Source organism: Neopelma chrysocephalum, unplaced genomic scaffold, assembly GCF_003984885.1.
Source record: "Neopelma chrysocephalum unplaced genomic scaffold, ASM398488v2 Primary Assembly neopelma1_59, whole genome shotgun sequence".
Classification (NCBI taxonomy): domain Eukaryota; kingdom Metazoa; phylum Chordata; class Aves; order Passeriformes; family Pipridae; genus Neopelma; species Neopelma chrysocephalum.
In genome coordinates, this window is record NW_020897714.1 from 15,861,028 (window position 1) to 15,876,105 (window position 15,078).

General features: G+C 43.7%; 1 protein-coding gene across 3 annotated transcripts in view; it reads right to left on the reverse strand.

Moving 5' to 3' along the window:
• The window catches only part of GRIN2B (glutamate ionotropic receptor NMDA type subunit 2B), a 212,683-nt gene that overhangs the window by 69,075 nt on the left and 128,530 nt on the right, over positions 1-15,078 (reverse strand). For all 3 annotated transcript variants that reach the window (XM_027680052.1, XM_027680053.1, XM_027680054.1), the window contains one exon: positions 11,015-11,129. In XM_027680052.1, the coding sequence (XP_027535853.1) occupies positions 11,015-11,129 (115 nt within the window). The remainder of the gene's footprint in view (positions 1-11,014; positions 11,130-15,078) is intronic.

Sequence of the window (15,078 nt, forward strand, 5' to 3'; positions counted from 1 at the left end):
GCTTCAATCTAAACCCAGGTTTGTTTGTTTTTTAGAATTTTCCACTAATCAAACTCAGCCATTCAAAACACACACAAAAAAATGTTCTTTATGAGACATAATTAATAAAAGTGATCGAAATTTGGATCCAAACACACATCTACAAAGACACTTCAAGTACTCACTAGCAAAGGAGTTTCAATTAAAAAAAAATCCCAGTCCCAAAGGCTAGACCTCTCTCATAAGAGGTGACAGAGACCACAGTTTAAACCTCCATTCTGACTTAGACAGAAGTGATTTAAATGCAGTTTTCCCATTGCCTAGTAGTCTGTCCTCATTGTTTGACAAATGAGGCTCTGGGATCTGGGGGAAGATGCTGCCATTTCCTCCTCCACATCACATCTTGAATGGTATCGAAAGGCTTTTGTGAGTCTACATAAAACACCAAGATGTCAGTTTTCACTTACAGCAATAAAACTTCCAAAATAAATCCTCCATATCTGGCCAAAATTAATTTTTTCATTGATCCCAAACTATGCTTTTTCACAGACTCATTTTTTCCTCCCACCATATTTCTGAGGCTCGGGCATTATCATCCGGAAAGGGAAAGACATAGGCCTTATCACTCCTAGTATTTAATGATCTGTGTCATTTTCCCCAAAAACAGACTTTGTGGACAAAATTGGTCAGTCTAATTAAAAATTCCTCACCTCCTTCTGTTTGAGACTCCTCTTTTTTACCTTACATGGCTATGCAGCGCTATTTTGCATCATTAAACAGCCTAACCCCATTCCACTACATGAGCAGCTGAATAGTTACTCATAGTGAAATGTTGCCTGTATGTTAATTTTGCAAAGCACTTAGGATCTTTCTCGAAGGAAGGAACAATAGAAATGTAAGTCATTATCATATACAGGAACTGAGGAAATAAACCTAAGGGAAACAAGCACCAGAAATTGTCACACGAAATGCAGACCAAGTTGAAAGCTTAAACAGGAACAAGAAAAAGGCTGTCAAACAACCTTCCAGGCTTGGCATGGTGGGACACATTGCAGAATGCAGCTAGCCCAGCAGAAGGAAATTAAATAAGACTGGCAAACTTCTGACTCAGCAGAAGAACAGCACAGCTCCAAGTACATTTTAGAAGTAAACCCAGGTCAGTAAATGCCACGTCCTTTCACAAGGAAGAAAGGCCAAAGGATGGTGACAGAAACTCAGACACCACTACAAGGCAACGAAAGAGTGAGTGCTGGAATCTAATGTTACCACAGGCAATCTGAAAAAATTACAGACTTGGGAAAAACACAGTTCAGGCAGAAGGAAAACAAATGATGCTGAACATATTGTACGCTCAAATCGATGACACTGAACGCATGCCAGAGTTCATGAGCAGCAAGAATAACTCAAGCACAGAGTAGCTCCAGCGATAACCACAATTTTAACACTGAAATACCTTTGAAAAGCAGCAGAGAAGTTAACATGTAACAGTTCAGAGAAAACCACAGGGGAAAAGACTTTCCTGGTCTAGTGAAAAATACTGTCAAGATGAAGGTCAGCATCAAGCCACGTAAACCACGTACAATCAGGGTTCAAAACCAAAGCAAGGACTGTGTGAGAACAAGCACAGAAATGCCGGCCAGAACCAACACCAGAGGAGAGAAAAAACCAAGCCAAAGACACAATGAACAAGCTATTTCTTACTGAAAAAAAGTCTGAGCAATTTCATATTAAGAAAAACTTATTTCAAATCATTCAGAAGACAATGAGGCCAGACTTTTACTCCAGGAAAAGCAAACTGCCAAAATCCTAGCAAAATCAAATGGAGAAGAGAATGAGGAGGAAGAAAAAGGCATAAGAGAGAAAAACAGCGTCCTATGAATATGCAGTGCCTCCCTTCTCTCAAGCCACATAGAAGGAAAACAGAGCCTCCAGTTAATAACATTCACATAATGTAAAAATAGAAAAAGCAAAGGATTCACAGGCCAAGCAAAGATGTCGTTGACATGAGACAGTCTCAAGCAAATGCAACTGAACAGATGAAAACACACCCTCAGGCACTGGGGGACACATTCACTCACTCTGAGTCTCCTTCAGCAGAAGCTATGCTAGTGCTTTTTCCAGACTCAGTTTGGTTGGCTGCTTGCTTTCTCTGCCCTCATCTCTTCATGCATTTCAGATCTTAAAGCTGCCCAAATTCCTATGTTTTCCTCAGCTGCCTTTTCGTGGCACAGTCTGGCCACCAAAAAAACCAGGAAATAAACTTCCTCTTCCAATGGCACTGGGACAACCTGTGTGGTTTCTCAGTGCCAAAGACTCCCTGAAGTGATTTCCACTATACAACAGGGCACAAAGCAGAGGAAAGTGAAAGTGGCTATGCTGTGTATCTATCCAGTGTAGAAGGAGACACAACCAGTTCCTGTCACTCCTGAGTGGCACACAGATGGAACAATTACTGTTGGGATGATAAACAGTCATAGAATCACAATTACATGCTTTGCTTAAAAATGGCAATAAACAAAATGAAAGATTTAGAAAATTTCATTTTCACATTAGTTGTTTTAATTAAACCTGGACTATGTTACAAAACGGTTTTACTACATTTACATGACCTATTTTTCTTTCTGGGTCCAAAAAACATTTTGTGTGGACTCAAAAAGAAATATGAATTTGTTTTCATTCACCAAAAATTACAAAACAATAGCTACAATTCCTTTTTTTCCTTTTTTTTTTTCATTTCTAACCAAATCAAACAAACCTTCTTGGTTTTTTTTGAGGATGTTGTGGACTGATCAGGGATGATAGAATGGAGGGATGTATCCCTGCTCCTGTGTTGTGATAGGAGTATGTAATTACTGGACCCGTGTTTGAAAGCTCATCTTCCCACAGCAGCTCAGCTATCACCTGAATTAAGATGTGGATGTTTATTGTCAACATGCTGGGATGAGACATTCCCACAATCAACGAAATGCTCATGATTCAAGGGGCACAGATACACAGCAGCATTTGACATATCATGGAAACCTCCAAGCTGCTGGAAAGCAGGAGGGGTTTGGACCAGAAGCAATGTGGCTCTGGCACTAGCGCTCCAGCCCTGCACTGGGAGTTCGTGCTGCATTGCAAGATGTGGCCTTACCACAGGTTTTTTGGTTCTCTGTAAAGTTAGGATTATTCCCTCAGATGTTAAGAAGATTGGAAATTTTCCAGCAGCACTGGGTATTTTTGAGCTATTGCACATTCTCAGCTGCAGCCCTCCAAGCAGGCAAAAGCACCTTTACTGCTTTTCCCTATCTGCCCTTCACACTCTTGATGAGGCTCCCATAAGCCTGCACAAAGCCGGTTATAATTCTCCTGTTGCCTATCAAAGCCTTCACAAGAGTTAGGCAGTTGGTGTGTAAAGACTGCTGCCTACCATGCTGACTAATGTTGTCTGATTGTTCCCTTGTACTCCCCCATTGGTCCATCTGTACCCATCTGCTGCCTTTTGTCTTCTAATTAAAGTGTAACCACTTTGGGGTAGGAGACACCTTTCTTGTTAGTGTTCACTCAGCTCCCTGCAGAGCCGAGTCCCAAATCCATAACTGGGTGCTGGGGACAGCGATGATGATGTGTAACTGCATTGACACGTGGCAAGGGGGAACAGTGGCACCTCTCACTGTTGTGGCATGAGCGAGTCAGCTGAAAGAAAGTCCCAGACTAGAGCTCTCATCCAGAATACAACCAAGGTAAGACCAGCCTTCTCCTGTGGCTGGATGCTATCACATTAGTACACTGGGCACAATCCCCAGGGCTCCCCTGTCCAAGGAGTCAGGTTGGCAACCCCAGTAAAGGTCAGATGGCTATTATCACCCTCATCAGCTACACCAGCACAGGAGGGTGTAACTATAGTCCAGGTTTAATAAAGATCTCCAGATATTCCAATATCTGATTTGCATAAGAAGACAAGGTCTCTCCAAGAAGCTGTCACTGTTTTAATGTAAGAATTCCCTCCGGTAGCCAAGGAGTAGAGTCTGGTGGAGAAGAGCCAGAGTATTTTTCTGCAGGCTCATGAATCATATAAATACACTCCAAAATTCAAGCAAACAAAGTCAGGAACCGCTTCAGCAAGAGGCAAAGAGAGTGAACAGCTTATACTGACATAATGTACAGTGGTTAGGAGAAGACACCCTTTGGTGGTCAAAGTGCTAGACTAGCTTATTATTGCAGGATGCAGTAATCCATCAAAGACACCATTTGACCAGTACGTTCAACAGACTTACATAGGAGGCTTCTTCCTCCTATGTAAGATTATTCCATTTATCATCTAATAAGGAAAGCTTAGTGTGGCACTCACATCTGCCCTTCTCCTTAGGAGTCAGGGTAAGATCACCATGGCCATAATTAGCCACAAATACATACAGTTACGTCCTGGACAATTATGAGAAGTCAGGCCAAATCCTGACAGTGGGTGCAGCATAGGTGCACAAATAAAGCCATCTGGTTGTCTGATTGAATCAGGGTCATCAACAGACCCATCAGATGTGACCTAAATCAGGTTTCTAAGGGACACTCACTTGGGAGTGAGGTATCCATAAAATATGTATTCTTTGATGCAAGCCTGCTGTCTAATGAGAAGTAAGGCATTTGGCAAATTGTGGTCTCTTAGAAAAATGTCCAGAAAGAACACTTTAAAAATAAGGGGGAAAATGCAAGTAACAGACTCCCGTTTTAATTTCAGCCATATGTGCTTAAACCCAGAACAGTCCATCTGCCCCAAATGAAGCTATATCCTTCTAAAAACTGGTTCTATGGGAACAAAATCAGTCACTAACTCTGAGTAGGTTTAAACAAGCTCCTATGCCATTTCTCCTCAGGGACAATGAGTCATGAATCCCCATGTACACAGTGAAATTAGCAAAACAAGACTGATTGGCAAAAACAATCCAATCTTGTCTCACTGTAAAAGGAGTCAGTGGAATAAAAAAATAATTTCCTCTTTGGACATGCAGGCAAGATGCCAAAACTCCATACACAGAGTAGAACCTGATCAAAGGCAGTAAATTCTACCCCATGAAGGCAAACATACCTGTGCATACACGTGTAAGTAATCAGAAAAGCTTGCTTAGGTGGGCACCAGACAACATGAGGAAGAAACTGTCTCATGCAATCTAGTCATCTTTCCAAAGGCAGGGGAGGGCCTTCAGAGAAGGTTTGGATTTGTACAGCTGCAGTTTTCACCTTATAGCCCTACATTCTTGTTCCTGTCTTATTTTTAAAGAGCCTTCTTTAAGAAGGCTTTTCTTCTTTAAGAAAGTGAAATAAAAAAATCTAAATCCTTCCTTATGCTAAGCAATATAACAGATACATGATTCATTTTGGTTCTTCATGGAGTAGTGAGTGCCACATGGACCCTTACTAAAAGCCAAGAATACTGATCAGATTTTCAGTCCTCTTCCCCCTCTCTCCTGTTATTTTTGCCACTGGAACACTGAAGCACACAAAGAAATTACACTGAATATTTCTTTTGGTGCACAGAAAGACTTGAGATCAGGCCCCAAGGCTGCATCATCACCAAATGCTACAGCCTCTTCAGCATCTCTGTGGTGTTCATCAGCTCTCCAAAGCCACAGACTTTGGGACCTGACAAGTACCTCCATAAAGGCTTTTGTTTGCAGCCATCCACAACAGCCTTCGTGTGCCAACTACCTGCTCATACAAAAGATACATGGTAGAAGCTTGCAGAAATTATGTCCTTACTGGACCAGGCTTGAAGTTTTTGCTGATCAGCTTGTCCATTACCCACGTTTTCCTTCCTATCATGTAAGCGTTTTTTTTGTGAGACGCTCTTCAGGTTCACCTTGCTCATCTAATCACAGAAATGTAGGCTGGCAGAGAACCACAAGAGATCACTTACTGCATACACCAGCTCTGAGGCAGGACAAGATAGACTGAGATCTCACACTGTTGGATATTTTTCTATGTGTCCTCCAGCAAATGAGCCTCTACCAGCAAATGAGCCTCACCATGCCTCACCATGCCAACAATTAGACAGCTCCCTACGTATCTAACTGAAATCTTTCTGCTTGGAAATTTAGCAAGATGTATCTTCTTCTTTCTGCCTACTGTGGGCATGAAAAGCAACTGACCATAATGTCCTTTTTTTAACAGTTATTTAGGTATCCAGAGATTTATCCTGTTCCCTTTCCTCTTTTTTCTAGATAAAAATATTTTTCATTTTTCTCTTCTAAATCCTTCTTTCCTTTCTGCAGGTCCCTCCCACACCCTAAGCATGGATGGACATAACACTGCTCTGTCCCAAGCTAGGGACAGGGTCACACAAGCTTACAAACTCACACAGACTATGATCAAGGCTGAACACATTTCTGGAAACCCCATGAGGCAGAGAGTAGTGGCACCATTTTCCACCCTGTTGCAGCATTAGGAAGTCCTGGGAGTCTACAGTCACTGAGGTAGCTGACAGTGTGTCAGAGCAAATGGCCCCATTCCCAGGGAGCACTAATGTGTGTGATGGTGTAAGGGTACAGGCTAAGAGCAGCCTGTCTGAGTTTGCAATCATGGCCACACTGATGGCTAGAGGAAGCAGAACAGATGCTGCTAATTGATTTTCAAGAGTTCAAAAGTCAAATGCTGATAATTACAGGAGCAGCAGCAGGCAAACATTTTATCTGCTGAGGGGAGTGAAGGTTGATAGGGCAGAGGATTAGCACATGCAGTAGGGAAAATGAATATTTCAACATAAGTTTCCCATCTGTCCTCTAAGATGGCTTGTAGTGGCACCCTGACCAAACCCATCACCTGGGGCTCTGCTCGTCCAGATAGGAAGAGGAGTTAATGGAGCAATGGTTAATGGAGCAAGGAGTTAATGGTAAGAGAGGGAGGGAGTTTGCTAATCTAAGGGCTCTGTGGGATGGCACAAGAAGTTGGCATCATGAGCCTCGTGGAAAGGTGCTCTGAATTCCCAGTGACACACCTAAGAGAAGAGGCAGAGAAGCATCAGCAAAAGGAGAGGCTGAGCACAACCTACTGATAGAAGTGATGCAAAACTAACTAGAAATTAAAGTAGAGAAAGAATCGCAGAGGGGGCCTCAGTGATCATAACATTTATGTCATTCCCAGGTTTGCTGGAGGGGAAGTAAGGAAGCAGATAGGAGGAGCGGGGAGCTAATGGGACAGGGATGCTGTGCACTGACTCAGTAGAGAAGGAGGATGTGAACAAGAGCTGGAGATAGCAGCACTTGCTAGCTCTCATGAAGGGATCATGAACCCAGAAATAAGTCCTCATCATATGTGGGATTATAGGAGAGCAGAGGAGAAAGGCAACTAGTGAAGAAAAATCCTGGGTGAAAACTCTTCCCACACAAAACGTCACAACCCACCGACACAAAACCTAGCGTAGTACCAAGCCTCTGGCTTACCCTGTAAGACTTCTGGCCCCAGCTCATCACTGCATTGAGGCATGGCCCTTCGCAGGGCATAAGGGTAGACCCCTTCACCACCTTCATCTGCATACCTGCACCTCTATGATAAATGGGGCATCTAGGCACCCAAAGCACATCTAGGCTGCCTGGCCAGTGAAGCAACAAGCTCTACTAACTAGCTGATTATCAAAGTAGTGAGGGAAGGCATGCAACCTGCTGCCCCAAAGGAGCAGAGAACAGAGAAGTGAATGAAAGGCAGCACATTTGCTTCTCATGAGGAATTGTTACTCATGGTTAAAACAGCAGAAGAGCTCAGGTTACTGCCCCTTTGCAGAAAATGGTTTCTCTACTTGAGAAATTCTTTCATGATTGTCAGCCCTGGAAGATTTCAGCTTATTGGAAGGACCTGTGAGGGGATTTATCATCATCAGAGCCTGGGGTCAGCTGCGGCTCTTCTGGAAAAGGAATTCCTGTTCTGAAATAACTGGTGAGGTTTTGAGATATTCATTCCCAAATTGGGATGAAAAATCAAAATTGTAAAAGATTTCACAGACCTGAAATCCTGAAACAACTCAATCACTGTCTGCATCTTTGCTGCTTAGAAAATGGAAGACTTCACACCTGGTTTAAAACATATCGTTATGTATCTGTATTCCATGACACATACCTCTCTCTTTGCCATCTTTCAAGAATCAACTGCACCAAGCTGTACAGAGCTGCAAATTGTGTTACTAAATCCAGAGGAGACTAATAAAAACAATCAGAACACTAGAAAACATGACCTACCAGGAGAGACTGAACAAATTCTTGTTTAATCTACAGCAGAGATTACTGGGAGACAACATGATAGAAGCCTTCAAACCCACATAGGGAAGATAAGAAGGGGAAGAAAATAAACAATTCTCTATGTCCATTAGGGAGATGCCAAGTATTAATAAGCTTAAACTGAAGCCAGGGAAATCTAGGTTAGATGTCAGAAAAACCTAGCAGGCTAAGGAGAAAGAAGTCCTGGAAGAGATTGACTCAGGATTTCATGGGGTTTCTAGCATTGAAGGTTTGTCAGAACAGGTGACACAAACATCTGTCAGGAATAATTTAGTCTAGTTGAACCCTCCCTTGGGCACAGGGAGGTACTAAATGACCTCTTGGTGTTCCTTCTAGGCACAACATCTGATTATGGACAAAAGTGTGCAGCAATGTAGGTAAAGACTGAGCTCTAGTGAATGGACACAACTGAACCAAATCAGTGTTTCCCATGCAGCCTTTCACCTCTTGACTCCTACTGCCTGAATGTTTGCCTAAAAGTTGCCAGGACAAAGCATCTTCCTAATTTATATAAAATTAGTGAGAATTTGGACAATTTTACACTGTAAAGCAATGCACTTATAAAGGTATTGGGATTATGTGCTAATAATATATGAATAATTTCTGGCTTGTATTATGGCATTGCCTGGGAGCTGTTGTTAAGGGCCAGCACTCTGTTTTGCCTGACTTTCTGCAAACATGGAACAAAACTATGACCTTTATCACAATCTCTTTCTTCACACTTATATTTTAATGTTTGCATTTCTGCTGGATGGAAAAAAAATTAGGAAAAAGAGCATGAGGTTCCAGGTATGAAAGATTTTTGTCTGTGATCAGAACATGTTGGAGATTACTTCTGTGTTTTCTAGGAAGAACCTACCAGCATAAAATTCAACCTGCTCAGAGCTGGATTAAAATAATCTGATCTTCTCCCTGAGACACCCACTTCAAGATAAAGCATTTTTGTCCATTGTGCTTTTCTTACCACTATTACCATAGTTCATCATAGCCTCATTTCAGTCCAGCCCCAACTTCTACTAAATGAAGAATTGGTTTGGTTTAATGGATGCCAAGTAGTCCCCACGGACAGTAAGGCTCAGGCAGGGCCCAAGTCTAACCCCATCACTCCAGATCACCAGGACCCCTTCCATTAATTGTTTGGTTCATCTGAGAGACCAAGGATACACTCTCAGAGACCGAACAATCCCACTTACCACTCATGGAAGCCACCAAGCCCTCACTAAGGATGCAACAGGGTAATGCATGTGACAGGCAAGAAAAAACAGGACTGCATTTAGCTGTGCCTCCCCAGAGACTGCAAAGCATTCCAACAACAGACTCCCCACAGCCAGCCCTGCTAATAATAATCCCTAGCAAGATTCATGCTGCTACTGCCTTATTTTCCTGCTCTGACAATGGAGTTTTCTCCTGAGAGAACAAATCTAGTGCCAGCTAGAAACAAATCCTCCTGGACTTTGCCTAGTAGGCTTTAGTGAAGTTGACTGATGGACAGAGCCTGACAAGAGGTCTCTGCAGCCTGAGCTTTGCATGCCTAACCCCTGTGCAGTATCCAGACAGTGTGGCTCCAACTATGTCCAAGAGTTGTCCACACATACCGATGCCATGCCATACATTTCCTCACACTCCTGTCCCACTGAGACCTCCTCTAACTCTGCCAGACCATACACTCTCATCTGGTCCACATAGTGCCAAGACCATGAGGTAGACAGATCCTCCTGGAAGCCAGGCACAAGCTGGGGCCTTTCACCTTCTTCCCAAACTCCTGCAACTACTGGGAAACCTTAATGCCTGCTGGGCACTTATGGCTCTTCTGCCTCCTTCAAAAGTTGTTCCTCCGGCCCTCTTCTGAACACACTTCTCCTGACAGCTTCCTATTTCATTCTCATTTCACCATCAATTTCTTCCTTGCTTTCACCATGTAGGCCACTTGAAACTCCACGCAGAAAACAAGCAGCCAAGGAGAGAAGACTTTCTGTGCCTAGTGGGACAAAGGGGCATTTTCCTAGGCCATATGCATGATCACATCCAGACCAAGTTCTGCTTCATATCTGTCAGTGTTCTGCTGAATTCTCAGTGCTTTTTCTCTGACTTCTGACCCCCATCACTTTTTTATATCTCATTTTCCTAGCCCTCAAACTACCCCCTCTGCTTCAATTGAAACCCTTCAGGAGAGCTTGTTCTGAACCTGGACCACTGACATTTATGTGGGAGGTGAAACAAACCAAAACTTCACACTAACTCGGAAATCCACACCATTTCTAAAATGGTGTTTTGGGTTACATGCAAAATATTCCAAAATATGCAAATTTGGATCTTTGAACAACTCGATATGATCTCATGTTCACATCCTACTTAATGCACCATCCCATTGCAAATGACACTGGCCAGATATATCAAGCACAGTTAACACTGGCATATATTACTAAGTGTGGCTGTAGCTCAATCATAGCTGTTTAGCATACAGAACTTCACTGCCTCCAAGCCATACAGAGAAATATTTTCTGTCTCTGCCATTCAAGCTCGTGGTACAGAGGAGGTCTCTCCTCTGAAAGGCTAGAAAAACGTTACAGAAAGGAAGTTGATGAATTTTTTATGCATGCTAATGGAAGGATGTAATGGCATCCTGCATGGAGATGACAGCAGCCTGGGTATTGGAGATACCAGTGGTCCAGGATGCAAGAAGCAGATTGCCAGCCCTTAATAAGAACTACAGAAAGGGGGAGGGGATTATTCGCCTGGAGCCTTCCTCCATCCTCTTCCCTGACACAGTTTGAGAATTACCAAACATTTCCTACCCTCTCCCACTTCCTCTCCTTGGTCAAAAGGATGATGACCAGCTTGGGATGCATCTGGTATCCGTCCTCACTGAATGACAAATTCCTGCCTTCAAAGGTGACATTGATCAGGTACCTGTAGGAAAGAGAAAAGAGAAAGGAGACCATTAATGCTTGGGAGCCAAACTCAAAACAAGAGCCTGCCTCCCTCCTGCAACTTACATCAGGAGAGTAGGAGCTCAGTGCAAACATTGGAAAACCTAAGAGGAAAGGAGTCAGAGACACAGGACAATTACTCCAGGAATTGGGAAAATCAGGCAAGGCAAGGCAAGGCAACTGCCCCCATTTTGTGACTGCAATAGGGAAGTGATGTACTATGTTGGCTCTCAAGGAATTTCTGAAAGCACATCTAAGAGTCTCACACACACGCACATGCACGCACACGCACACGTGCCCATAGTCCCTCCCCTTACCTCAAAGGGCAGAGGAATCCATAGCAATCAGCTGTGTAAACACAATCCACAGCGTACACTTTGCTCACTCTCCAAAGGAGACTTTGCAGGGCATTTGAGGACAGTGATGGCCTACAGGTGAAGCAGTGGAGACAACCTCCCTCCAGCCCAATTATCAAGGTAATGATTAGGGAAGCTGTGGAGAGCAGAAGAAGGAGTAGCACACCTACAAGAAGCTCTATCCCTATCAGAGCCAGCACACTTCATGGGGCCCAAAGTGATCCTATGAAGAAGCTTAGGAATAGGGACAAGGATGTTGAGAGAGCCCAGTGAAAGTTCTTTTTCCTAGGGACAGAGTCATGCCTTACACCCAGTAAGATCAAATTAAAGGGTGATCAGCCCTGCAGCCAACATTAGCGATTCTCTTTGTCTGGAAAGGCCCCTTCATTTCTGCATAAGACACTCCCCTTTAGGGCATCTCATGTCAGCTGTACAAATGGACTATTAAACAGTCCAGGCTTCAATCTCATTTATCCTAAAGCCTCTTTACTGAGCTCTGGCAGTAGGGAAGACCTTTAGGTGGACTGAGATTACAGCTACACTGATTTCAAGGCCTTGCTGCATCATGAGAGCATGTTAAAGTGATGTTGCTGTAAATAAGAATTGGGGCTATTGTTTCTTTAACTGTCAGACCATCCAGAAAGACACTGTGGGGAAGAGGAGGAGGCAAATACACATTTCACAGTTCAGTGGTTTATATGACATCTCCGTGGCACTCTGACAGTTTCCCCTGTTCATATATTTCACTTCAATTCACAATCTTGTTGCATGAAGTAGATTTTACCTTTATAAACCTGCTCTGGCACCAGTAGCATCACATCACTGTGAGAGACAGAGGTGACCAAACTGCCTGCAGGGCTAGCCCCAGGACTCTTCCCTCCCCTACTTCACACAGTTCTATAAATTACACAAGCAACATTTCTATTACAGGCATTAGAGGTTCTTCTGCTCTATTACACCATGACATCAGGAAACATTTCCTAATATTCAGCTTCAATTTGTCCCTTCTAAACTCAATTTGAACCAATTTCAAGAAAATAAAAAAGGGGGGAAATGTCTGATTTTTTCAGTGGGTTTCAATCCGCTCGCAGAGACCTCCCTGCTAATCTAATGAAAGCATTAGTATCAGGGAAACTTCTTCAAACAAATAAAAAAGCAGGTCATGATTTCTGCTTCTTCCTTTTTCAAATGTTTTGTTCTAACTCCATTAATCAACCAAACTCATTCACTAATTCCCCAATGCCAAGTGCAATCAGCAATTATGTTTATTTCTAAAGGAAATTCCACACTTGCTCCATGTTGTGACCTTCAAGGGACGTGCACAGCTTTGGAAACACAGCCATAAGGGAGCCCAGCATGAAACATTTGTAACAGGATGATATTCAAAGGCAGACTTCTGGTTATTTTCCAAAAACCAGAGCCATTCAGCACCCAAACACTGAGAGTACCCTGAAACATCTTCCACGTGGAAAATCTGAGCCATGCAATTCTTTGTAATCGTGTAAAACATCCCATCTCAGCACTTCACATGCTCTTTTTCTGGCATTTCTTTCCCAGCTGCGCACATTGCTCTGGTACTGAGGAATGCCACGCAGAGACCATCGCCAGGCATGTGCACCCTACAATACCTAGTTAGGGCTCCAGTGGTGGGAAGATTCTTCCAGTGGACCAAGATTACAACTACACTCACTTCATGACTTCTCTGCACTGGCCACCAGAGTAAAGACAAAGAAAGGCTCCAAGAAGATGAGGATGCCATTAGCCTGATGGGAGTTGTAGTTTTAGAAGTCAGTGGGTAAGCAGTGCCAATACCTAATTAAACAAACACCAATTTTAACCGTTTTCAGGCCTCTTTCCCCTCACATCCAAGAATTACTCCATTATGGGAATCTCCTTTGCACAGCCTGACAAGAAGAGTTCACAGAAATCAGCAACAGATATGAGACAAGAGGGTGTCATTTCTGTTCATTTTCCACCAGAAAGATTAGAATCACTAATAACAATCAAGGAGGGATCATCAACAACTCCAATCCTTGGAGCTATCTTGAGATTTACCTTTAAAGAAGCACTAAAATCCCTTGCTTTCCACCTTAGTGACTGAAATTAGTCTACAAAATAACTCTTCAGAGGGTTTTCTCAAGAACCCATTAGCTACGTTTACAAAAGTTTGCAGGGGGAGTGCAGGAGAAGTGGCTTCCCCTCAGCTTTCCCTGTACACCTGCACCTTTTTGATCCCGCCACCCAACACAGGCAGAAAGCAGCGCACAGGGATCTGCGGGGCTTGCTCGGGTGTACTGAGCCTATGTGACAAAGCATCACAGCTTGAAGGACTCCCTGGTAGACCAAGTCAGCATCATGCTGCAAGGCAGCCACACTCGAGTGGCTCTCTCCTTCATCATTACTGCAGCAATATTCATCCCCTTCAGCAGCACTGCTGCCCTCCTAACCCAGCACTACTGCTGCCTGCTCTGGCCAGGGGAATTTTTTTCCTCCCTACAGCTTACACACACTTAAGTCCCTAAACAGGCAACCAGGGGGCTGAGAGACTCCATGACATGTCTGAACTGAGCCACCAGCTGTAATAGGGGCACAGTGTGAGGGCAGCAGGCTGTGCATGCAGGTGAGGCAAACCAGGATGAAACTGTGCCTGTAAAGGTCTTAATCCATGAGCCCCTGGATGTTTGGAATTCCAAGATGGAGAGACATAGAGAAAGACAAAGAGGGTGCGGTGGGGGCAGACACAGGCAATTTAATTTAATTTCCTAGAAGCACCTTTCTGGAAAAGATTTTGCTTATGTGGGAATTTCTGGAGCTGCTTGGTGCAAGGACAGAAGGGTTGAGCCCTTCACCAGCCCAGTGGAGATGCAGCAGACACAATGCCCAAACTCAAACATGAGGGAGCAAAACATACACATAACATTCCACAACACTGTGGAAACAGGCTGACATTGTGAGCCCTGTGGTATAGACAAGCAGGCAGGAACAAAAAGAAGGGATATGCCCTTGGGCACAAAGAAAATCAAACTCAGGGGACCTGAGTCCCCATCCTGTGCTCTGAGGTAACATCACCCATCCTAGATGTAAGGCTGTCAGCCCTGCAAGTTAATGGAGAGTGTTTCAAAGTCTGGTTGGCATAGGAAATAGAGCATTAAAACCACATCAGATGGCCAATTTAGGACCAGCAGAGAGATGATGACATTTTAAATGGTTTCAGCCAGGGATGGAGAAAGCCTGAAGAGGCAAACGTGGCAGACACAGGGGGCTTGAGGGAACACAGAAAGGGTGCTAACAGAATTTTTCTCTGCCCCAGAGACAGATGTGAAGGAGATGCATTTGAAATTAGCTCTAACCACTCCTAATTCTGCCTTCAGTGCCTTGCAGGGAATCAGCTCCTCCTGAGCCTGCTGACTGGATGGGCAAATTTGGACATTGCATCGGTTCAGTCCGTCACACTCCCTGCCTCACACGTGTGCACCACACACACACACTCTCCCCTGTGTCCTGTCAGTGCTCGTTATGCTTCAATGAGACAAGCAGCCTGTCTGAAATGGCGTGATTATCCTAACATCAACT